Source organism: Kogia breviceps, chromosome 14 (assembly GCF_026419965.1).
Source record: "Kogia breviceps isolate mKogBre1 chromosome 14, mKogBre1 haplotype 1, whole genome shotgun sequence".
Classification (NCBI taxonomy): Eukaryota; Metazoa; Chordata; class Mammalia; order Artiodactyla; family Physeteridae; genus Kogia; species Kogia breviceps.
Window position 1 is genome coordinate 54,663,867 of NC_081323.1, and position 25,409 is coordinate 54,689,275.

The following is a 25,409-nucleotide window of genomic DNA, read 5'->3' on the forward strand; positions in this document are numbered from 1 at the left end:
TAGTTCTGAGGGGTGAAGGCTAAATTTCTCATCTTCATCATAGATGGAAACACACTCCGGGATCATTACCTAGACCTGAGAGGAGCCTGGCCAGCCTGATGCTGCTGAGGTGCTCCCGGGAGGGGCCCCAGGGGAGATGCCAACACACTCACAACGTGGGAGTGGAGTTTCCAGTGATCAGAGCTCGGCTGCTCTGCTGTCTGAGTCACTGCGCGTGTCAGGAACCTGGCTGAGTCTGTGCGAGTGTTAATATAGGGCTGTGATGTGAACTCGGGCCCTGACAGCCGGCCCACTGCCCTGCTGCCCACCCCCCCGGGCTGTAGGTCCACCTCAGATGGGTGTTCAAGATGACAATCAAGGGGATTGCTTTATTATCACACTTTGGAAAAATCATCCACAAGGCTGAGCCCTAGACAGATGCAGACGCACGTTTACTTACCGCAGGAAGACTTCCTCCATGGTGGTGACAGAGGCCCCGAAGCTGGCGATGCCCAGCTCCTTCTGCTTCTTCTCCAGTTTAGCAAAAAGACTTTCAAACCTGAAAAAAAAGACCCTGAGTGATGAGTCACTTCTCAGTGACTTTCTAGATAATTTGTTTCTAAATAATCACCTCTGTGCTGTATGGGGGAGGAGCAAAGGAAGGTTAGCTCCTTGAGATGCCTTCTCAAAAAAAAAAGTTAGGCTTTGTTCTTCCCCTGTGCACCTTTTCTACCCCCATGTAACATTTTTAAATAATCTTTTTTTTTTTTTTTTTTTTTGGCCATGCCGCGCAGCTAGCAGGATCTCAGTTCCCCGACCAGGGATTGAACCCAGGCCACAGCAGGGAAAGTGCTGAATCCTAACCACTTGACCAGCAAGGAATTCCCAGACATAACATTTTTTGAGTATGTTGGCCTATAAGGCACTCTTCGATACCTATACACCTACATGAAATCACAAAGCAAACCAAAAGAAATTGATGAATATTCTTTTACTTATTGGGTAGGGAAGTACTTTCTAAGAAGAAATAACAAAAGAAAAGATATAACCCATGAATCCCGTCTGCAGGGGGAAAAAAATCCCACAAAATTAAAAGGCAGCAACAAATTAGAAAAAGTTGCAACACAAATGGTTGATGTTAATACATAAGCCGTGAACATGCAACACGCAGAAGAAGCGACACTTATAGCCCAATAAGCATGGGAAGCGATCAACCTCCCGCCAGCAGGAATGGAAGAAATACAAAATGCCAATTATGTATGTGTGTGCCATTTTCACCCATTAGATACACAAATATTAAAAAGAAATTTTACTCAAAGTTGGCAACTGTGGAGTAAATGGACACTTCCCTATGCTGCTGCTGGGGAAGTCAAACACATCACCTTTCCAGAAGTGAATCTGTTAATACTTACCCCACTATTGGGAATCTATTCTAAGGGGTCATTGGAGATCTTGACAAAGATTTTTCTAAAAGGATGTGCATTAGCACATTTGTGTGTGTGCGATAACAGAGTAGGTGTAAAACAAATTATACTATAACTAAGTCAGAGAGGACTCCCCTGGTGACGCGGTGGTTAAGAATCCATCTGCCCGTCTTCCCTGGTGACGCAGTGGTTAAGAATCTGCCTGCCAATGCAGGAGACACAGGTTCAAGCCCTGGTCCGGGAAGATCCCACATGCCGTGGAGCAACTAAGCCCGTGCACCATAACTACTGAGCTCTAGAGCCTGCAAGCCACAACTACTGAAGCCTATAAGCCTACAGCCCATGCTCCACAAGAAGAGAAGTCACTGTAATGAGAAGCCCATGCTCTGCAATGAAGAATAGCCCCAACTCACCACAACTAGAGAAAGCCCGCACACAGGAACGAAGACCCAACACAGCCAAAAACAAATAAATAAATTAAAAAAAAAAAAAAAAGAATCTGCCTGCCAATGTAGGGGACTGGGTTCGACCCCTGGTCCAGGAGGATCCCACATGCCACAGAGCAACTAAGCTTGTGCACCACAACTACTGAGCCTGCTCTCTAGAGCCCGTAAGCCACAACTACTGAGCCTGTGAGCCACGACTACTGAAGCCCGCATGCCTAGAGCCCATGCCCCGCAAGAAGAGAAGCCGCTGCAATGAGAAGCCCGCGCACCGCAACGAAGAATATCCCCTGCTAGCTGCAACTAGACAGAGCGCACGTGCAACAACAGACCCAACGCAGCCAAAAATAAATAAATTTTAAAAAAATGAGTCAGAGAACACTGCCATGATTAAAACCACATTTCTCAATCCGGATTGCAGCAAGATTAATGTACTTTTAAGTCTTCTATTCCAAAGTTTCTGAATGTGACTTAAGAGTTTGTTTTTTACCTCTCCACACTGGGAGTCTGCTTTGTTTATGAGGCCTGTGTTCATGACTCAGATTCTGAGACCAAGAAGACACACGAGTTCACAGCTGCACACTAACCCCGAGTGGCTGTGGTGTGATGAGCGAGCCTCGTGCCGAGTGTGGATGGCAGCAGGGCACCGAGCACCCTGTGATGAGCTGCTCTTCTCCTTCTCGGGTACAGCCCTGACGCACAGGGAGGCCTGGCACCCTGGGCCCAACAAGCAAATTCACTGGGTACCGACCATCACAGGCCCAGGAGCTAAGAGGTGCCCCTGGCCAAGCCACGCAAGTGCAGGGCGGGTGATTCTACACACGGAGCCCTTAAGGCCCCCTGAGCCTCCTTCTCAGATCTGTACCTGTGAGTGCTCTGGGACACACACGTGCCTGTGCATGCTCTCTCTAGGATGTGTACCTATGCGTGCTCTCTGGGACATGTATGTACCTGTGTGTGCTCTCCTTGGGAAGAATGAACGACAGCTCTGCTCCGGCACTGCTCTCCAGGGTGGCGTTGGGGACATGGTGGTGGACCAGCCGGGAGATGCCCTCGGGGTTGCAGTGAGGCTCCTTCACCAGCGTCATGTGGTAGCCTGCGCCTGGTACACCCAGGAGCCCAGTGAGGCTGCATCCCACTCTCCTCCTGGCCCACCCAGGGCCCCGGGCTCCTGCAGCTCAGGCTCCTGGGAAAGGGACTGCAGAGCTGGGGCAAGTGAACTGGAATCGATGCATCTCAGGGCACCTCAATGCTATCCTGAGGGTCTCACCTCCCCACCTCCGCCCCCTGGGGAGAGATGCTGGAGGACCTGGGGTGTTGAGCATGATAAGGAGGTGAAACCAGAGCTGGACTTCAGATTTCAAATCTCAGATACTGGGGTACAAACTGTCCCAAGACCCCTTCTCCCTGCTTTCTCAGTAGCAGAACCTAAGGACAAAGGCCACTCTCTTACAGCTGCCCCCCCACCTGATGGTGACCACACTAGGTCACCTTCTGCTTTTGGGGCTGTGTGCTGGCCAGAGGAAGCCACAGATGTGAGGGGTACAAATCCTGGGGTGTCCTGGGGGTGGGGCACTGGTCTTCTGTATTGGCTCCTTCTGCTGGTGGGACATGGATGTGACCTGGCATGCCAGGACCATGTTGGACCATGAGTTGTCCTCGAGATGGGAAGCCATGCTCATACAGCAAAGATGGGGCTGACTCCACGTGCTGCCCACCAGCCCTAGACAATGCCGTGGGCCCCTCACTTGTTTGGGAGCTGCAACGCTGGCAAGCGGACTTGGTCTCTGCAACGGCACCCCTGCTTTTGGTGGCCCTGGCACTTGACTGCTAGTCCACTGCTCAAGGCTGAATGATGCTCCAAATCAAGACTACCTGCTTCATTCCTTCTTCATTCTCACAGGCCCCTCTGCCTGGGGCCTTGGGTCTCTACCCACAGGTAGCAGAACAGGTTGTCTAGAGACGGCCTCTCTCTGCCTGATCTCAGGGGCCCTTCGGGAACGCTACCAGTGGATACTTTCTACAGCACACTGGGCCAGCAACGCTGACCCCACACAGAATGGAGTTTCGGCTGCCTGCCCTGCTGCTTGCCTGCGGCCGCTCACCATATTTCTGCTTCAGGAACAGAGATGACCCGCAGCACTGCAGCTCCCCCTTGGCCATGATGGCGATGCGGTCCCCCAGCAGGTCGGCCTCATCCATGAAGTGGGTGGTCAGCAGGATGGTGCGGTCACTTTTGTGCTGCTGAAGAAGGTCCCAGATGGCCCTCCTGGAGATGGCGTCCATGCCCGAGGTGGGCTCGTCCAGCATCAGCACCTGGAGGGCAGAGGAAAGGGCTTGTGATGATGGCAGAGCCACGTCCTAGGCCCAGGCTGCTGTGCTGCAGGTCCCGCCGCCCCTACCTTGGAGCCTGCGATGAGGGCAATGCCGATAGAGAGCTTGCGTCTCATCCCCCCGCTCAGGAACCTGCTCCGGGAGTCCCCCTTGTCCTCCAGACTGAGGATGTGCAGCATGCGTTTGACTTCTTCAGGGCACTTCTGGCGCGACAAGCCTTTCAGCTGACACAGCAGGGGACAGAGATCTGGCAGCAGCTTCTTACGGAAGGCCAGTCCATCCAGCTGGCACTGGAATGGTGCTGTCTCCGTCCCTCCCCAGGCTGGATCTCGCGTCCTGACACCCACCCACCCCGCAATTGGCGAATGCCTCCTCAGAGCAGGTTCAGTTTGCTGGGAGGCTAAGGGCTCACACGGCTGCCCTGGGGACCTGAGCATGTAGGTGATGGAATAACCACGACGACCCATGAATCCTGTCACCTGCCAGCTCACCTGAGCATAGAAATACAGGTGTTCCGCGACAGTCAGGTTGTCAAACAAGACGTCATGCTGCGGGCACAGGCCCAAGCTCTTCCGGATCTGAGCCATGTCTTGGGAGATTTCGTACCCACTGATATATGCCCGTCCACTGGTCGCGGGAAAGAGACCTAGGGCCGAGCAGAAGACCCCGGGGCTCAAGTTCAGTGCAAACATCCTCCAGTAGCACGAGGAGTGCTGAGCCTCCCTGGTTCACACGGTGTGTACCCTGACGTGTGGGTCTCCGGAGACCGAGGAGGGTGGGGGATTCCCACTGCCAGGATGTGTGGCTTGTAAGGAATGAGAGAGGTGCATCCTCCACGCTCTCCAAGCCCAGGTCCTACTTGAGCCTGTTCTCAGGGAGGACAGGACTACCGTCAGGGCTGGGCTGGCTCATCCAGGACGGCTTTCTAGGAGAGTGGGCTCGGGACTAAATCAGCGTGGGTGGGGCCGCTTCTGTGTGGCCTGAGAGGCTCCCACCCTGTTCCCAGAGCCCCTGGGGCTCCACTAGCTATCAGCACAGCAGGGGGAGGACAATAGCCACCTCAGGGCACAAGGGCTGGGCAGTACTGAGGTGGCCTTGAAGGAAGGGCCTGGAGGTCGGGTGGGGCATGAAGGCTGGGCCCCTCACCTGTGAGCATGGAGAGGGTGGTGGTCTTGCCTGCGCCGTTGTGGCCCAGCAGGACAGTGATCTGGCCCTCATACAGGTTCAGGTTCAGGTCTCTGACAGCTGCCTTGCCCTTGTTCCCCACTCTGAACACCTGCAGAAAGGCAGAGCGTGGCCTCGGAATTCAGGAGCTCCTCACTGAAAAGGGCCCCTTCTACTCCCCTCTGGAATATCCGTCCAAGCGTCTGGGGAGGAGACCACGCCCAGTACCGCCAACCAGCACACAGAGAGGCGGGAGGAGGACTGAGAGGAGGCCCCACTGCTTCCTGCTGCTCTCCGCCCCACCCGAGGACCCCAGCACCCAAGTGTTTTGGTGTCTCTGCAGGACTAGAAGGCCCATGATGCCCAGGCATCGTATACAGTGAGCACAGAGAGCATCCACTGAAAAGCTGGTCAGAGGTTAAGTGGGGCAGCACGGGTTGCTGACTCGACCCTGAGCCTCCACACTGGGCCATGGGGACAGAGCCTGAGGGACGGCTAGTGCCCAGGAGAGCCGGTCAGAGGGCAGCCACAGGAATCCAGGAGAAACAAGGCCCAGAGGATGGTCTCCGCCCTGTGACCCTGCAGTCCCCGTCCCCATAGGTATGGCACCTTGGACACATGCTTGATCTTGATCCCGGCTACCAGGTCCTCTGGCTCAGCTTCAAAGTACTCGGTCCTAAGCACTTTCTCAGGGTCATCGTCTTCCTCCTCTTTCCCTAGAACTGTCCTCGGGCGCCCGCACCAATATGAGGGCTAGGATGGAAATCAAAAGCTCTCAAACAGCCAGGTCACATCAGTTCATTTCGTTTGTGACAACCAACAGACAAGCTAGAGCAGACAGCAGCCGCCCTTAGACTCCCCTGCCCGGTGCTGCTGCAGGGAAGATGCTGCTTAGAGTTCAGGGTTGGGGTGAGACCCAGCGCAGCTCTGCACCCAGCTGCCCCGGGAAGCTCTGAGACTGTTTCCTATTCTGCTGAAGGGGCTTACTATGCACATCAACTCAGAGGTGATACAGGAAAAGTTAACAATGGAATTTAATACAAAGACAGGTCATTAAGTCCAGCCCAGAGCCATGTGGGGAGAGCCCCCAGCTGCATCCTCACTCAGCCACACAGGTGCTCCTGAAAATAAGCCGGAGAAGCCCGAGGGCCAGCCTCCCTCTGCTGGGAGGAGGCCTCCCCTTCTACGGTCTGGCCCCGGCAGTGCAGGTGTCACTTGAGGGTGGCACACTGATGGCACAGTGGCTGCGCAGGGTCACAAGAAAGGTGAGCACAGGGCCCTGGAAGAATGCCCACACCCCGGAGGGAAGCCCTGCAGGGGGAGAACATCTCAACCACAGCTCTAGCCCCCACGTACCCCATGGCCTGGGGTGGTTCCTCATATCACAGTCTGTTGGTTTGAAGGGACATGTGTCTCAAGTTTTAAGTGACTGTGAAATCAGAATGTGTCTTACAAATCACAGAAATGCCATAGTTTAACTGTCAGTATCTTTCTTTCTTAGTGACGAAGTAACAGTGCCTCTAAGAATCAGGGTCATCTTAGATTTTTTTAAAATGTATTTATAGCTTTATCTTATTTTTATTTATTTATTTTGGCTGCACCACACGGCTTGTGGGATCTTAGTTACCTGACCAGGGATCGAACACTACCCTTGCAGCGAAAGCCCAAGTCCTAACCTAACCACTGGACCGCCACAGAATTCCCCAAGGGCCATCTTAGATTTGATGAAATACAGTAAATGGATGCTTGATAAATATCTGTTGAATCAAAGAATGAACGATGAAGAGGCACCTGGCTGACCTAGCTCATGAACAGGGAATTAGTTAATGATACAGTGGTACATCCATGGAATACTGTGTAGTCATTAAAAAGTGAAGTTGGTTGATAAAAACACATATGTTTAAACAGAAATACATTTATAAATAAATTTTAAAAATTTATAAACATGTAGATAAAAATCTAAAAGCATATTTGTAAATAAACCCACATGTATATATACTTAAGATATCTAAGATGTACTGTTACATTAAAAAAAAAAGCAAGTTTCAAGCATTTTTACAATATAATCCCCCCTTCTAAAAACAAGTGTATTTATGTTATAGCTGCACATACATACAAAATCATCTGAAGAGCTACACCTCAAAGTGTCAGCGATGTTCATCTCTGGGTGGTGGGAGTTTGCTGTGCACTCCAGCACGTGATCGTTTTTATAAGAAGCTCTATTACTTTGTAGGCAGAAAACCCAACAAGACGTTTTTTGAGAAAGATGGCTGGGAGGAGGCTGTGTACTGGTCCTGTGGCAGGCCAGCCAGCGCCAGCTCCTCCTCTCGGAACCTGGAGCGCAGGGATCACCTCGGGCATGGGGGTCTCGGGGCCTCCAGGACACACGGCTCATGACAGCGCACAGGGCATGCATTGCATGTCAGGGACTAGAGGTGCCTGGGGTGGGTGCTGAGCTCACCTCCACCCCCACAGAGGTGGCTGTCAGAACTTACCAGGATGAAGAAATACCAGGGCTGGGGCATGCCGAACTGGCCTGGGAGGACGGCCTCCACATACCAGGTCACCAGGCTGTAGAGGATGGAGTCTAGCAATAGCATGCCAAGCACTTGCCCAAAGGAGAAGTTGTCGTCCACATTGACAGGACTCAGGAGGTCTCGCCACTGGACACCTGTTCCTGGAAGACACGCCAGGAAATGGGCCTGAAGCGGACCCGTGGCCACCAATGCACATGTGTGCGCAGCAGTGCAAAGTCAGTGTGACGGCTCCCTGCCTACAGCAAACCTGACAACTTTCTTCAGGCATTTAGACAAGAGCAAGTCACCAAATCGGTGTCATAGAACTAGCAAAAGCTTGTGAACTGAAGAGAGGGGCTCATGTTTGATTTATGACATATACACACATAAACACATATCCATCTACATAACATACCTGTACATATACACGGATGCACATACACGTGTACATATACACACACGTATGTGATCTGGGTAAGGCCAACACTGGAAGAGGGTGTATTTAATATGTCTTTTCAAAAGAAGTAAACACTCACGGCATACATAAAGTTCTGTTTAGTTGTGCTCGTGGTGTTCTGTCCTCTCTGGTTTGCAACATCACAGTCCAAATGATGCTTGGGGATTCTGTGCGGCTGGACCACCTGGGTTGGCTCGAGTGCCCCTGATGGAAATGTCTGCTCTACAGCCTTGGTCACTGTTCACTTTCAAACAACTAGAAGTTTGTCTATTTTAAGAAAATTCAGGGACTTCTCTGGTGGTGTAGTGGTTAAGAATCTGCCTGCCAATGCAGGGGACACGGGTTTGATCCCTGGTCCGGGAAGATCCCACACGCCGTGGAGCAACAAAGCCCATGTGCCACAACTACTAAGCCTGCGCTCTAGAGCCTGTGAGCCACAACTACTGAGCCTGCATGCCGCAACTACTGAAGCCCACAGGCCTACAGCCCATGCTCTGCAACAAAGTGTAGGCCCTGCTTGCCACAACTAGAGAAAGCCCACGAGCAGCAACAAAGACCCAACACAGCCAAAAATTAAAAAATAAAAAACAGGAGAAAAAATTTTTTTTTAAAAAGGAAGAAAATTCAGTATAGAATTTTGAAAACCAAGAGGTGCCATATAGTTAGGCTCCTCTTTATAAATGGCTTTTTTAAAAGCATTTGAACCCTGGAAGGGACTGTACCTTTAAAAAATCTACATTTTATCACACACTACTGAACATGGAGAACCACATATATTTAAAAGCTCCAATGTCATAGGACTTTGCCAACTGAAGAAAAAAATGTTAATTAAGGATAAAGCCACACTAAAGGTTCCTGTGGCCACCCACCTCCCTCCCTCCTTAGACCCACAACTAGGAAGCTACAACTAGGAATTGCATGACTGGAAGAAACCAGAGCATTCAGCCTGATAGAGAACATCTGGGTGGGGCAGGGTGAGACCATCCCAAAATGCACTCAGGTCAGTCACTCAGAAGCGAGGTTGTGTTTCACCTCCTGCTGGCAGAGCCAGAGCAACACTAGGAGCTCCCGGGAGATGGACACCGGCACAACACCAGCCACGCATAAATTCATCCTGTCCCTTCTGTCTCCGTTTGGAACCAAGGCAAGTGAGACAGAGGCAGGGCCAGGTCTGGGTCCACTTGCCTCTTCAAGGCCCTTCTGTGAGGTGGTCTGAGTGATACAGAAATGAACGGGGCCTTCTCCTAAGAGGTGAGCGCTCCATCTCTGGAGATTTCCCATCAGGTGTGGGGTTAAGCATTAAACTAGGCGTCCTCTCAACCCTTTAGAGGAGCAGCCTTGACTCTACCATGTGAAATCTGAGCACCTCCAGCAGGGTTTGCAAAATGGGAGCCCACAGGCCAATGTCAGCCCTAGAGGTGTTTATTTGACATCCATGACATTTTAAAATTCAGGAAATTTCACAAAACTCAAGAAAGCAATGTCCTGGCCTGTGACTTGTTCCTCTCTCAAGCCTTCCTGCCATCATCATCAATTACTGCAGGAGGTATCAGGGGAAAAGGAGAAGGGGAGATGCTAGTTCTACCAGTTTACCAAGAGCTGGGAGCCCTTCGAACCCCACAGACTGAGACCTCTGGCCTAGGAATCCTAAAGCCTCGAGAGGCAGGCAGAGACTCAAGAGGCGACCAACTTGAATCCCACCATTGGCAGATGCAGACACTCACGGCCAGCTTTTTCCTGAAATAATGGCCAGTTCCAGGCAGGGCTTCGAGGGGAGCTCAGAGCTGGGACCGCAATGGCCAGGTGGTGGCTGACGTTGCACTGGACACCTTAACTCTCTGTCCTGTGAACCATGTGTCTCTGACCCACCTCCCCTGTGGCTCTGGTCACTCCTCCCCATCTGCCCTGGGCGTGAGCCTCCCGCTCCCCAAGGACCTGCCTTCCAAATGCACTGTTCGTTTAGCTGTGCTGATGTGTCTGATTATTGTTGGAGCGAGAGTCTTGAGGCTGGAGGCCCCTCTGCTTAGACCCTCTGGGGGTAACTGAATCAGCAAGGACAGCCTGTGTAAAGGAAAATACTCACCTTTTGCTTCAAATTTTCCTATGAGCTGGGCTCCCATTGCCATGGCAACATTGGACAGGAGGCAGGAGAATAGCTTCTGGCTAAGCGTCATCCAGTTGTATCGAGGGGCAACGAAGAAGTAAGGGATGTACGTGAAGAAGTAGAGGAAGCCCCCAATGGCTGCTGCCATGTTGGCTATGGGCGGAGAGAGGAAGACAAGTGTGCCAGAACCAGGCGAGAGCATCTGCACCGATGGGCTCCATCCGTGGCCCCAAGGATGCCTCTCTCGGGCAAGCTGCCCGACCCCAGCCTGGCAGGAGCCGGGGACACGGGGACACAAGCCTCAGTGCTGCGGGGGTTGCTCCATGCTTGGCCTTCAGCCTCTGCCCTTGTTGGCGTGCCTGTGCCCACCCCAGGAACCCCAAGGGGATTTCTCCACACTCTCCTGCAGACCTACCTCCAGCTATCTGGGCATCGTACACCTGACACGACTAACATGGAGCATCTGATACCCTGCCTGGTCCTGCACCATCTTGTTCACTCGTGCATCCCACAGATACTCACTGGGCACCTGCTCTGTGCCAGGCCCTGTTCCAGGCACCAGGAAACAGAACAGACAAAGCCCTCTGCTCAGGGAGCTTAGGATCCAGTGAGGACACAGCCAGTAGACAAGAAGGTAAGTAAAGCAGATGGTGCTGGGTGGGTACAGCCCTGTGAAGAGCAACAAGCCACAGACCCAGGACAAGACACTCCCTAGGCTGGGGGTTGCAACTATAACCAGGTGGCCAAGGAAGGCTTTGATGAGGAGGTGAACATGGAAAAGACCTGAAAGAGGTAAGGATGGGGTGGTGGAGGTGTGGGGAGACAGCATGGCTTCAGTCCACACAGTGGCCCTTACACCCTTTGGTCTTAAGACTCCTTTATACTGTAGACAGTTGGTGAGGATGTCAAAGAACTTTGTTTATGTGGGATACAAGCATTATATATATGTCAATATTCCACTGTGTTAGAGATGGATACTAAGAAAATTTAAAGATATTTAAGAATAACAGTAATAAACCCATTACAAGTTAACATAAGTATTTTTATGAACAACACCTGTATTTCCCACAATTTAGTGGGAAGAGTAGCCTTGTGTAACATTTTTGCAAACCTCTGTAAAGATTTAACTGATTACAGCTGGATTCTCATATCTGCTTCTGCATTCACTCTCATGTATTGCCTTGTTTTAGGCGAAGTGAATGAAGAAAATGAGCTTCACAGAGATCAGCACTTGGAAAAGGGACAGAAATTTTAATAGCCTTATTAGGTATTTTGGATATTCTTCTTTGCTACCACACCACCACTTAACAAGGGGTGGTTTCTTAAAGGTGAGGTGCCACGTGGAATCAACCTGAACAATGAAGTTTTTATACTCTGTTATGTGAAAATCTATTGGTCCATCTTGTACCTGGAACGGGTTATTTACTACTTTTGCATGATTTTGTAACATGATGCATTGGCCATTTGGAAAATATTGCTCGTTGGGCAAAGAACATCTTCCAAATGTTGACACATTTTATTACACTACATAAAAAAATCACACTGGGTAATATTATCACTAATTTCATAAAAAAGTAAGTAAGTACTGGGAGGCTGTAAAGCTCATGGTGGTAGATTAAAGTTTGCAAAATTCTATTTTTGTTGCCTGAAAGCCTGAATTTTGTAATTGACATCAGATATTGCCAGTCGTTTTCCTTAAAAAGGCAGCTCACACTTGAGAAAATGCTACCAAATACCAGAATGTGAATGACAGTGTGATGGTCATTGTTTCAAGCAAAAATGGTGTTCCATGAAAAAAGTGGCTAGTTTAGCAGACACCTGCACACATGCTGTTCCTCAAGAGAATCACTATACTACAGCACCCAAGGAAGCGCTTTCTGTGGACATCTCATTTAGTCACACAGAATATTAGAAAAGTATACTTGGGAGTCAAAAGTTAACAAAATTAACATTTTTTACTGTTCCGTCAAGGACATTTTTGAGTGAAACTGGCATTTCTGTTTGTTTGTTTATGAGTGTGTGCACTGTGAAGAACATGCCACTGCCTAGTGCAGTTTGGAGCCTGTCTTGATCGTGCTCAGGGCCGGCAGTTTTACCACTTTTGCATTTACACCATCAGTGCACATATCAACATGGTAGAAAAGGCAAATTACATTCTGATATTATCATAAAAAGTTCTGATTTTGTGAACCTCTAAAGGTTCTAGGAGCCCACGGACCATACTGGAGAACTTCTGACCTGGGCAGAAACTGAAGAGGGGCAGGAGCAGAAGCAGGGAGGCCAGTTATGGGGCCACCGCCATCAATCAGGCTGGAGATGACAGTGGCTTGGGCCAGGGCGGGGCTGTGGGTGAGGTGGGAGGTGGCTGGAGTTCAGAGGTAACTTGCGGTACAGTGGACAGGATTTGACTGGACTGGGGCAGGATGCTAGAGGAAGAGGAGTCAAGGGCATTCCCAGGTTTTTAGTGTGAGCTCATGGTAGAGATGGGGAAACAGGGTTTTGAGGACACCATCAGTAGTTCAGGACACGTCTGACTGAGACACATGTTAAACATCTAAAGGGATTTGCTGGGCATGAGTCTGAATCTGGGAATTATCCCCATGTTTAAAGCTCTCCAAGGGAGTAAGTTTGAGTAGGAAAGAGACAGACTTCAAAACAAGAATATCAAGGACTTTAAGGAGTAAATGAAGAAATGCTTCCATTGATAAAAGGAGGATATTTCCCTACAAAAATGGATGAAGAAACAAGAAAAAGTGGATATATACAACAATCAACTGGATAGTTGGTAAAGGATAAATATAGTCATAGAAATAAAATCTCAAAGATGAGACACAGTCTAGAACATACACAGTCAAAGAGAGAATTAGGGAATTAGAAGACAACTCTAAGGAATTCATACAGAGCTCAGCACAAAGAGATTTTTTAAGGTATGAAGAAGTAGTTAAGAGACATAAAGAACAGACTGAGAGATATACCTTACACTCAAGAGGGGGCTACTATAAAAAAAAGCAAAAAATAACAAGTATTGGTGAGGATGTGGAGAGATTGGAACACTTTTCCACTGTTGGTGGGAATATAAAATGGTTCAGCTGCTGAAAACAGTATGGCAGTTCCTCAAAAAATTAAAAATAGAATTACTATACAATCCAGAAGTTCTGCCTCAGGGTATACACTCAAATGAACTGAAAGCAGAGTCTCAAAGAGATCTTTGTACACCCATGTGCATAGCACCATTATTCACAATAGCCACAAATGTGGAAGCAACCCAAATATCCACTAATGAATGAATGGATATGCAAAATGTGGTCTATACATATGATGAAATATTACTCAGCCTTACAAAGGAAGGAAACTCTGACACAAGCTGCAACAGGGATAAACCTTGAAGACATTATGCTAAATGAAGTAAGCCAGTCAGAGAAAGACAAACGCTCCATGATTTCCACTTACATGAGGTCCCGAGTAGTCAAATTCATAGAGACAGAAAGTGTAGGTGGTTTCCAGGGTTGTGGGAATGGGGTAGGGAGTTAGTGTTTAATGAAGGCAGAGATTCAGTTTTGCAAGATGAAAAGATTTCTGGGGATGGATGTTGGTGACAGTTGCATGACAATGTGAATGTACTTACTGTCACTGAACTTTACACTTAAAATGGTTAAGGTGGTAAAATTATGTCATATGTATTTTAACACATTAATTTTAAAAAAGTTACAAGACATGAAGCACACACTGAGAAGCTTCAACTTAGGTCTAATAGAAGAGAAGTGGGATTAACAGGGAGCAAAGTCTGATGGATGATGAATGGAAATGCATAACTGAAAAGACATGAGTCCTCAGATCCAAACATCCATACAGAAAAATCAGACCTAGACTGTCAGCTGACTTCTTCCCAGCAATAATGGAAATCTGGTGGCAATAAGGTAATGTTATCAAAGCGCCAAGGAGAATTTTATATGCAGCTAAGACAGTATTCAGGAGTGAGGGCAAAACAGAGACATCTTCAGATACACAAAGTCAATGAGAATTAACCACTCGCTGAGCTTCACTGAAAGAACTGTTCAGGGGTGTACTCTGACACCCAGAAAACTGAATCCAAAGGAAGGCACAGAGTAAAGAAAACCTCAGTCTCCAGGTTATTTCTGCTCAGATGCCCTTGGACCCCTTGACCTTACTCATCCCAAGAGAAACTGCCGGTCTTCTGAGGTGTGCATCACCCACAGACCTCCACTCTCAGGGGCAGGACAGCTCACCTTTGCTGAATAAAGTGCTGACCATGAAGCTGAAGGAGATGGAGGAGACAGCAAAGCAGGCCAGAAAGACCAGCACCAGCGAGGGGTCACTGTGTGCGAGGACTGCCACATTCTTCTTCACCTGTGTGGCCATCCCGTTGCCAGGTGGGGGCAGGTCGGGGCGGGGTAGGGGAGATAAAACCAAGAAGAGTCTCAAACTTTCCCAGCCCCAAATGGAGCTGGTAAGGGTGGGAGAACGGCTACACCAGTCCTCTCTACCAAAAGGGCAGACTCCCCAACCAAAGCCGTAAGTGAGGAGTCTTGGGGTCTCCCTGGTGGTGCCACAGCTGTCTCTAGCCCTCCCTCCAACTCCAATGCCTTGCTTTTCATGTGAGACACCCTTCTGAAACCACACTCACCTTGATGCAGAAGAGCAGGGTCATGAAGGAGACAGTGATGAGGAGGAAGAGGAAGAACAGCAGGAACCACGCGGTCCAGTGCAGCCAGCTGCTGAGCCCCATCATGCGCATGTACTCCTGGGGGAGGGGCACATGTGCTGCTCCACATGCCCCACTGCCTGCCATCCCTGCCACACCAGACCCCAGGAGCCTCCCTCACGCTAAACCCGCACCATCCAATACAGTGGCCTGCAGCCACATGTGGCTATTTTGGCTAAAATTACTTAAGATTAAAAAGCCAGCTCCTCAGCCACGCCAGGCACAAGTGCCCAGTGGGGCCGTAGAGGACAGCAGACCCAGGCCTGTCTATTACCACGGACAACACTGGTCAGGGGGAGGGGACCAGGGCTGATTAAGTGTCTCTCATGTGCCAGGTGCCAAGCTAGGCTGATTTTCCAACTTCCTCTCATGGACAATTTCAAACCACCAGAAAAATAGGAGGATTGGAACGGTGGCCACTCACAAACCACTTGGGCTCAGTGATCATTCAACATCCCGCCACATTGGTTTCATCTATGTACCTAGAGGCACGTGTGCACACAAACGTTTTTTCCTGAACCATTTCCTTGTCCACTGCTAACCACCTCAGCGTCGCACCATTTTATTAAAGTTATTTAGGCACCGAAGTGGACAGGACCCACCTCATTAGTTCTCCCAGCCCCTCATTTACAGCAATTTAAAAGCGCCAATAGGGACTTCCCTGGTGGTCCAGTGGTTAAGACTCCAGGCTTCCAATGTAAGGGGCACGGGTTCAATCCCTCATCGGGGAACTAGTAAGATGCCACATGCCACACGGTGTGGCAAAAAAAAAAAAAAAGCTCCAATAATCACAGAGTTGGCACCACTGAGAATACTCTAAATGTCCTTCCACTAGCACTGCAGACATTGCCAAAGGAAGAACTTCACATAAATTCTGGGTAATTCTGGCAGCCTCAGGGGTGAGAGCTTACAGGGAACACTATTCACCCAGGTGTACAAGGTTATGTCAGTGAGATGCCTGTGGAGCACACCTCACACACTTCTCCATCCCCCACGACACTGCCTGACAGCCGGGCACCACAGCTGTCCTTGATCATACTCAAAGTTCGCTTCCTGCTCCCCATGTATGTGAACATTTGTCTTGTGTTGACCTACTGTTTCAACAGAAACAGAATTTGACCCACATATGTAATTCAGAATTTCAGTAGCCACATGAAAAAAATTTAAAGGGGGACTTCCCTGGCAGTCCAATGGTTAGGACTCTGCGCTTTCACTGCCGAGGGCGCGGGTTCCATCCCTGGTCGGGGAGCTAAGATCCTGCAAGTTGCGTGGCGTGGCCAAAAAAAAAAAAGTTTAGGGACTTCCCTGGTGGCACAGTGGTTAAGAATCCGCCTGCCAATGCAGGGGACACGGGTTTGAGCCTGGTCTGGGAAGATCCCACATGCCGCGGAGCAACTAAGCCCGTGTGCCACAGCTATTGAGCCTGTGCTCTACAGCCTGCGAGCCACAACTACTGAGCCTGCGAGCCACAACCACTGAAGCCCACGTGCCTAGAGCCCATGCTCCACAACAAGAGAAGCTACTGCAATGAGAAGCCCACACAACACAACGAAGAGTAGCCCCTGCTCACCACAACTAGAGAAAGCCCGCGTGCAGCAACAAAGACCCAATGCAAACAAAAAAGTTTAAAGGAACAAATGAAATTAGTTTCAACAATGTATTTTACTTTACCCAATGTATCCAAAACACTGTCTTTTCACTGTTCAGTCCTTAATATACAGCACATGAACTACAGCGCTTTATCAGGGTTTTAGAAATCTGGACAGAACAGGTTTTATTTCAAAGAACCCTGAGATGAGATGAGCCACGTGGGCACTAGCCCCACGCCCAGCTGCCCTGTTGCCCCCAGTGCCTAGGAGCTTCCCCCGCCTGATGACAGGACTCAGGACATGACGGCCCATGGCCACACTGTGCCCAGACTCAGGATCTCTCAAAGCCAAATGCAAACAGGGTTACCTTCAGTTTCCTCTCTTTCTCCTGCACGACAGCCCGGATGATGCTGAGTGAGGTGTAAGTGAAGCTCAGCATGAGCAGCAGGGGAAGCTGGTACTGGATGGCGACGAGGAAGGGGTCCGAGATAAAAGGCGGGTAAGGGAACCTCTTGGCGATCACGGTGAGCTTCTCAAACAGCTGGTGCGTGGAGGCGTTGGCGTGGTACTGCATAACAGCCCTGTCCACGGCATGCTGCACGGCCAGGAAGCCCTCACGGATATACCCTGAGTGCGGGAGCAGAGGACGTTCCGGCACATGGGGTCGATACATGTGGGAAAAGCCAGGTCCTGGGTGCTGGTGCTCAGAGTGCTGTGGGCACTGAGCTGGTGAAGTGGCCTGGGGTTTCTGCAGGCCTCCAGTTTGCAGGGGCTGCCCTCCCTCTTTGGCTCGAGGCCCCTCCTTCCACCTTCCAAACCAGCCAGGCAACATCTCTCTGACTGGCTTCCGTGTCATCACATCTTTCTCTGACTCTCTCTTCTGCCTCCCTTGCCCGCTTTTAAGGACCTACTGGGATAATCGACAAGTCTTGCTCCCTTGAGACCAGCTGATCAGCAACTTTTCCTTCCATCCACCCTTGAGTTACCATCTCAAAGGGAGGCAGGAACCACAGACCAAAGGCCACCACCACACGACCTTCATGTGCTTTGTGGTCCCTCCCTGCTGGCCCTTTCTGACTCCCCACAGTTTGTCTGCGATAACATTTTTACAGTGATTAAGGGCCAGGGGGATACGATATTCCAGTCCAGAGCGAGGCTTGTGAGAGGCTGAGCCTATGGAAGGAGTGGGGCATAGCCTCAGGAGAGAGAAAGGCAGCCTGGATTTCTGAGGTCCAAGCCCAGGGGACAGAGAGGTGCAGGTCTGGGTAGTGTGGGCACCCTCATTCCTAAAATAGTGACATTTAGAACACCTAACATCCTCCAACACAGAACCGTCAGTTGCCTGAGTTCAAGCCTGTAGAAAAAAGAAAAGCAATTTTATGCCCACCCCACTCCCAGCACGAGGTCACCACGTCTGTGCACTTCTACCATCTCCCTTGAGTAAGTGGTCTTATGGCTGCAGAAATAGCAGGTGCTCAGTGAATGTTACCCCTTGTTGTGCTGGGTGGGGGTTTAGTTCTCGTCTTCACTGCGACCCTGCAGAGTAGTGAACGACATCTTCATTGGACAAACAGGGCCACTGAGGCCCAGGGCATTGAGCCACACAAAGGGGGAGGGGACAAAGCTGAGATGGGACCCTGGTCTCTTGGCTTCAAAGCCAGCGTCTTTCTCACGTCACAACGCCTCCCCCAGGAAACGTCCTGCCTGCCTCCCGCTCCCTAGTTGTTCTTCCACGAGGTTCTGCATGCTGCCATGGGGTCTTCACCACCACAACCTCTGCAGCTGCTCAACACCGAGGCAAAGCCACCCTCTGTGATCAATCACGTCCCACTGCTGAAGTTTTTATGATCGTAAATAATGCTGTGGGGAACATCTTTTGTGCGTCTGCGTTTTCTCCTTCTTTCAGACTATTGCAGGGATTCAATTTTTATCACGGAACCAGGGGTCTAAAGTATGGACATTTGGGGGTGGGCTTGGGGGGAACACTGGCCTAATTCTTGGAGGGCACACTGGCCTAATTCTTGGAGGGCCTGCTGTGTGCCAGGTTCACATCCTTTCCACATCTCTTGGGGTCTTTGTGTTTTTTTTAAACTGATTTGGACTAAGGAATCCTTTATAAAACAGAAGGTATTTACCCTTTGTCATTTGCTGGAATGTTTTCCCCAGTCAATTATTTGCTTTCAAAATTGGTGTTATGTCTTTTTCTCTTTAGCAAATTTCAAGTTTGTACGTAGTGAAATCTGTCAGTCTTTTCCTTGGAGAATTTTTGCCTCTATTGCTTCCAAGCTTAGGAAATTGTCCCCACAAACAGGACGGACAGCCCTGCCCCGGGTCACACAGCCAGTGTCTCCTGCTGCTGGCCACAGGCAATGGGCGTGGCAGCTGATGTGGCTTCTCCTCCTCTCCGGTTGGTGACCTGTCCAGGGCTTCATTCTGGGGCCTTGCAAACTTCACCTTGCCTTGCTCATCTTAGCTCCTCTTTTGGATTTAAAATCTTTCCCTGGAACATTAGCCTGGTGATAGGGCCCTGGCACCAGAAATACATCTCTAAACGCTGGCTGCCTCCTGCCTTCCTGGTGCTCTATTTAGGGCATTCCTGGGTCTTTTCATCAAAATCTCTAACAAGTTCTGCCTCTTGCAGACCAGGGAATTAATTGTGTTCTTTGCAACACTGAGGATGCCACCTGGAGCCTGCGGCTGGGCCTCAGCTTGAGGGCAAAGTCTAGTCCTGGGCCCCAGTTACTTCGTTCTAAGATGGGACCTTGGTCAGAGGAGACAAACAAGCCAACTACCTTCCAGAGTTACAGCGGACAGACCGACACACCCTCTGGCAATACAGTGAGCTGAGATCTGACTTCTGCAAACATTCCACTGACTCAATGAAACCACGAACAATTACACAAGGACAAAAGAGCGTACAGAGCCTATACAACTGTACAGAGAGAGGGGCAAGGAGAGAAGGGAAATGGAAAACCAAGCCCAAAAGACCTAATGCAAACTGAAGCTCCTTAAAAACTGAAATATAAATGTTTCATTCAACAGCACGTTTGCTGGGAAATAAGGAGGGAGACAACCTTTGCTGTTTTCAAAGATTATTTTGCTTTTCAGAAGCCAGTTTTACTGGATGTTTTCTTCCTTCTCCTACAAAGAAGAAGGTCAAATAATCATAAAAAATTTTCCTCCAGAGAAATGCAAGATGGGTTCCCCCCACCTGATGATCACGAGCCAGCACCCCAGGCGAGGGAAGGAGACCCCCTAAAAGTGCTCCTCACCAGGTTCTCCGCCGTCAGGGGATGTGGGTTCCCTTGGTCCTGGGCTGGGGAAGAGTGGAAAAAGGGAAGTGGTGTGCCAGCCTTCTGTCTCTTTCAGGAAAAAGGAGCCTGTCTGGGTCCACATGTAATTCCTTCGCGCGTAACTGAACCGTAAGTGATATTTCACCTACGGAAACAAAGAGAAAACCAAGTGCTCTAAGGGATCCAGCCAGAGGAGCAAACGTCTGCATCCAGTGGGAGGGGCTGGGGGACCCTCGTTACCGTGACCTCCCAACTGCCCCAGCCCCAGCTAGTGTCTGCATCTCAGGAGGTCAGAGTGAGCGGTCCTGCCAGGGCACAGAGAGCCCAGGGGCACCTCTGCGGTGCTCTTCACCACCCTCTTCTGCCATTACCCCTGGGAACTCCACACATGACTCGTCACTGCTAACCAGTGCAGGGCCGCCAGCATGATGCTGAGGGACGTGACAGTTTCCCAGTCTTATTGCCACTGGGGCAACCAAAAAACCTTTCTTTTTGTTTGTTTGTTTAAATATGTAACAGACATTCTAATGCCATATGGTGCTAAGTCCCGAGTATCTGCTACTTTCCTACTTGTCCTATTTGACTCTGTCGAAGGAGACCCCTAACACCTTTCATAAAATGAGAGGACAGGGCTTCCCTGGTGGCGCAGTGGTTGAGAGTCCACCTGCTGATGCAGGGGACACGGGTTCGTGCCCCGGTCCGGGAAGATCCCACATGCCCCGGAGTGGATGGGCCCGTGAGCCATGGCCGCTGAGCCTGTGCGTCCGGAGCCTGTGCTCCGGAATGGGAGAGGCCACAACAGTGAGAGGCTTATGTACCGCAAAACAACAACGACAACAAAAAAACCCCGAGAGGACAAAGAGGGGCCACAGCAATGGTCTACGGCCACTTTCTTCAGACGGGTGAGGTTTCTAAACCACTCTGGCCTGATGGGTCAAACCCCATCAGGGTCCCTCAGTGGGCTGAGAGGTGATTCTGGACCCAAGGGGAACGTTGCATTTGCTCCCAGGCAGGCAGAGCGCCTCTGGCTCCCAGGGGAGGAAGCTTGGCTCCGTGGGGCTGGGGTCCTCACCGCCAGCGGCAGGGGATCCCTGCTGTGGTTGAAGGTATGCTCGAACACCACAGCAGCCAGCACGTTGTCAGAGCAGTTGTCGTACCTGACGTAGTCCTCAAAGTCCTTTTCGGAGGGGAAGCCGTGAGCTGTGGGGAGCAGGGGGGTCCAGAGTTGCCCAATCGTCCACTCTGCTTGAGAAAGCTGGACCTTCAGATAAAGGACTAAAGCTTACAAGTTTCTCTAGGGCTTTGTAAATCTTTCCTAAGACTCGAGGAGGCTTTTGTTTTTGGCAGAGACAGGCTGCAGTGAAGACTGGCAGAACCTCACCATCGAAGCTGGCCCTGGGCATCTAGAAGTTGAAAGCTGGAGCAGGGCCCCTCCATGCAGGCAGCTGCCCTGCCCTGGGCTCTGCAGCCAGCATCAGTTTCTCTCATAACCATAATGGTGGGCTTTAAAAATTCAAGTGGACACTAATGTATAGTCTGTTCAACGACCTCTCTCACTCAGACCCCATTTCACATAAAGGGTTTGACTATAATCACGTAGTGAGGGACCAGGGATCTTTCCCTAAGTGTTTGCTACACTGAATTAAACAGGCCACAGTACCAAAACCAAGAGGGAGAGGAAAAGGGATAATACTCTCTATTCTGAAAGTAAAGACCTAGCGAGGATGACTGGCACATTTCCTGGGAATGGCCCTCAGCAGGCTTCCTGATGACCTTTATCAGAGCTGTCCTCCCAAAACCATATCCCAGAAGAGATTCCTGGCACTGGGCCTTGCCCTCATAATTAAACAGCTTTGCGGGGTATGTGGACGCCATCCCCACTCTGAATACCCAGGGGCTGTGAACCGTCACACACACTGCTTCCCACAGCCGTCACAACCCTGGTCCCTGTTACAATGAGACATGACACAGGGATTTGCAGGCTGTGCGGCCACTACAGGGCAGGCTGCATTGGCTGCTGCCCAGTTCCCCACCTAGCCAGTCCCTGCCCCACAGCACTACTGAGTCCCTGACAACTCACCTCTCATATTGATCACCAGCGCCCTCCTCACCATCTCCATGACGGTCCTCACGGCGTCACTCTGGGATGGGACGTAGGCGAGCTCCCAGGTGGCTCCTGGTGGAGGGAAGCTGAAGAACAGTGGCAGCTCCCGGATGGACTGGCTGGGGTAGAGAGTGGCATTGGGCACGTTCTCTGACTGGATCTTCAGGCGAAGCCAAATCAGGATCCCAGAAAACAGCAAGGGCAGGAAGAGCTCCAACATGGTCACCAGGACCTTCCGCTTCTAAAGAGAAATGGAAACTGAGGGCTGAGGAGTGCGAGGCAGAGGCGAGGGGCTCCTGGAGCCCCTCCCACTGATGCCCCCTCTCGCTGACACCCCCTCTGCCAAGCCCCTCTCGCCCCCCGCAGTGTGCCCCCAGGGCCGGACCCACCTGCAAAGTGTAGTTCTTCCAGAGCAGGAGCACCAGCTGCCTGAGCACTGCCATCCTCGCCAGAAGGGCCGCTAGTTGTGGACCAAAGACAGAAAGGGTGTTGGTTCAGGTTTGTGAATCGTGTTTGGGGAAGGCGGGGAGAGTGGGGGAGAGTCAGTCCAGAGACACAGACCCTCCACTTCTCCTCACCTTCTTTTGTCCCAGCCTAACTCAGAACAGCTCCCCAGAGGGAGAGGCCAGTTCTACTCTGTGTGTTCAAGGAACACACGCCCTTTCAGGAAGCTGACTTTGTCCCTTCTGGAAACCTGAGATGAACGGCAGCGCTGGTAGATGCAACGCGGCCACTGGAATGGCAATCATTCGACGAACGCTATTCAGATGTTCTCTGTGGTTCCTATGAATGTGCTATTTCTTAGCAAAAACTCAGGCTGATGGAATTCCCCTCCCTGACTGCTTTATTCTCCACCATCACAGAACAGTAAAAGTAAACTCAGCCCAGTGTCCTGGCTGTGGGCTGATTTCTAAGACCTGGAGAAGGCTGTGGGGGAGCAGGGGAGGAGCATGGGGTGAGGGCCCTCAGTGGCCTTAACCCAGGGGCAGACACGGCAGGTGGAAGCGTGGGTGGCAGGATGGCATGTGCTCTCCCACCTTGAACCCTAAGAACCAGTTTTTCCTGCTTTAACTGCGAGCAGTGGTCTGTGAGCCTCCACATGACACTGGTCATTTTCCTCCAGAGAAAATCTACTGTATGTCACGTATGAATGCTATATTTATATCGGGCATGTATGGCTGGGAAAATCTGCTGAGAGACTGATTATCAAACACAGTGACAGCAGAAACAAGAACAGAGCTTTAAAAAAAAAAAAAAAGAACAGAGCTTTCTAAAGGTCTCCCTCAATTTAGGGAAATCCAAGTCACGAGACTGCAGTGTGAGAAGCAGAGACACGGAGCCACACTAACCTCTAGAGAAGGAGGGAGTTGGAGTTAGCTCAGGAAGACCCCAGGACGCTCATGATTAGAAGCACCTAGTTCCGTAAGCTGCAGGCATGAATGCCGAGGCTGGACCTGAGGTGGGCAGCGAGGGCAGCAGAAGAGGGGAGGCCCTGGAGAGCTCCTGGTCACTGTCTGCGCCAAGGATGCAGATGAAGCAGAGAGGGGCCCTCCACAGCTCACAGTCCTTCAAGTGGGGAGAAGCATCCATGACTCACAGGGAAGAGTCCTGAGTGCAGTGAGCCGGCTCCACACTCAGGTCGATACTAACCCAATACCATCCATTAGGTGCGTCAGCACGGCACGGACAAATGGCTGGTAAATCCTTCATTAGTTAGCTTGCTCATTAGTTAACACTGCGGCCCAAAGAACCCACCTCGAGACCCAGTGTGCATGGAGCTAGAGCTTGATTTTCTTTTTTTTTGAAACAGCCAGTTTTGCTTTTGACTTCAGTTAGCTGAAGTCCATTTCCATTAAAGCTCATTTTTAAATTAAACTCTTGCTTTAAAAAAAAAGATGTAGCTGTCTGTATCTGCCTAAAAGTAGTTCCTCCAAATTTAAGCTTTAAAGGGCACTCAGTAAATATTAGTAGAAAACACAACTGCAAGAAGTTATTTACAAATTAACTTAAAATATGGCTTTTATTTAACCATATGGTTAAAATATGGAGAGATTAAAGCTAAAATAGTAATAAAGTGCTATTAAGTGGCAACTTAATAAATTATCCAAATTAATAAGGTGGAAAAACCTGTCTTAAAATCAGTCGTAGACAGTTAATAAAAGAGCAGTAGTGTAACGTTACCCACAAAGGCCTATGGCCTATGAACAGTTTCAAGAAGTGGTTTAGGCTAAGAGGGGAAAGCAGTGCCTCCAGTGGAGCTGATCATCCCTACAGCGGGCTGATGGGTGCCTGGCTTGGCCGAGATGAAGGTTCTTCCTCTACGAAGAGGGGAATGTGAAAAGGTCACAGTTCAAAGAAGTCTTCTGGTCAGAGAAGTCGAAGACTTCCTTTTCTGGAAAAGTCTGGTCAAGAAAGGACACGTCCCCATACTTAATCCCACCTCTGTAGGCCCAGAGGGGTGGGCAGGGCAGAGAGACAGATCGTCCACCTTCCCACTAGGACAACACTGGACAGCAACACTGGGGAACTGACCTGAGTCCTGGCAGAGGCTCCTGGCTGAGGCCTTCCTCTGGGGCTACGGGAGGTCTGGCTGGGAGGAGGCAGCCCTGCACAGAGGGCTCTGGGGTGGGGCTGATAGGCCTCTGGAGTGCCGTGGGCTGACCTTGGAGCTCGGGAGCACTGACGCCTCACAGGACATCAGGAAGGGCCTGGGGCTCGCTGGCATGATGCTCCGGCCACCTTTGGGCAAATGGAGGGTGCCAGAGCATAATTTTAAAAATAATAATAAAACACCCCTCACAGAGTTAGGAAATCGAAGTGCAAAATACACTGCAAGCATGTTACTTAAGCAAAGCCAAGTCCAATATCAAAGAAACATGGATTTCGGGAAACAGAGAACGCTGGGGTGGCTTTTGTTCTCTCCTGGTACAATAAACTGTGAGAAGCTTTTATTTTATATACTTTTATATTTATAGAGCCTCCTAATCCAGCCCGAACTTCTGGTACCATCACCCTTTCAAGACTAAGAAACTAGGAGGAAGTGCCTGACCCAGGATCACACAGGAAGCAAGCCACAGACCCAGGATCTGAGCTTCCTAGTCTGTGTTTTTACCACTGCACCCCTACAGCTTTGTGTATCCTAAAAGCAGCAAACATCTTTATAAAGTCTGTATGTATTTCTCCCAGAACCTAACATTAGAAATCAAAAAGAAAAAATACCCCTTGAGCCCCACCACTTTAACAGACATCGTACGTGTTTCTGTCTCCCCAAGGCACCCA

At 50.3% G+C, this 25,409-nt stretch overlaps 1 protein-coding gene across 7 annotated transcripts in view; it reads right to left on the minus strand.

The window, feature by feature from the left end:
• ABCA3 (ATP binding cassette subfamily A member 3) overlaps nt 1-25,409 on the minus strand; it is a 45,287-nt gene that overhangs the window by 13,147 nt on the left and 6,731 nt on the right. For 2 of the 7 annotated variants that reach the window (XM_067013542.1, XM_067013546.1), the window contains exons 2-17: nt 22,520-22,590; nt 22,107-22,371; nt 21,099-21,226; nt 20,006-20,171; nt 17,101-17,360; nt 15,067-15,183; nt 14,669-14,789; nt 10,401-10,574; nt 7,840-8,021; nt 5,954-6,097; nt 5,327-5,456; nt 4,672-4,826; nt 4,249-4,404; nt 3,952-4,162; nt 2,798-2,948; nt 440-538 (exon numbers count right to left, since the gene is read on the minus strand). In XM_067013542.1, coding sequence (XP_066869643.1) covers nt 440-538; nt 2,798-2,948; nt 3,952-4,162; nt 4,249-4,404; nt 4,672-4,826; nt 5,327-5,456; nt 5,954-6,097; nt 7,840-8,021; nt 10,401-10,574; nt 14,669-14,789; nt 15,067-15,183; nt 17,101-17,360; nt 20,006-20,171; nt 21,099-21,226; nt 22,107-22,371; nt 22,520-22,573 — 2,513 coding nt within the window. In that variant the 5' untranslated portion in view covers nt 22,574-22,590. Of the gene's footprint in view, nt 1-439; nt 539-2,797; nt 2,949-3,951; nt 4,163-4,248; nt 4,405-4,671; nt 4,827-5,326; nt 5,457-5,953; nt 6,098-7,839; nt 8,022-10,400; nt 10,575-14,668; nt 14,790-15,066; nt 15,184-17,100; nt 17,361-20,005; nt 20,172-21,098; nt 21,227-22,106; nt 22,372-22,519; nt 22,591-23,479; nt 23,697-24,311; nt 24,533-24,662; nt 24,870-25,409 lie in introns of those variants that run through there. The other 5 variants (XM_067013545.1, XM_059037302.2, XM_067013544.1 and 2 more) reach the window with 5 other exon arrangements.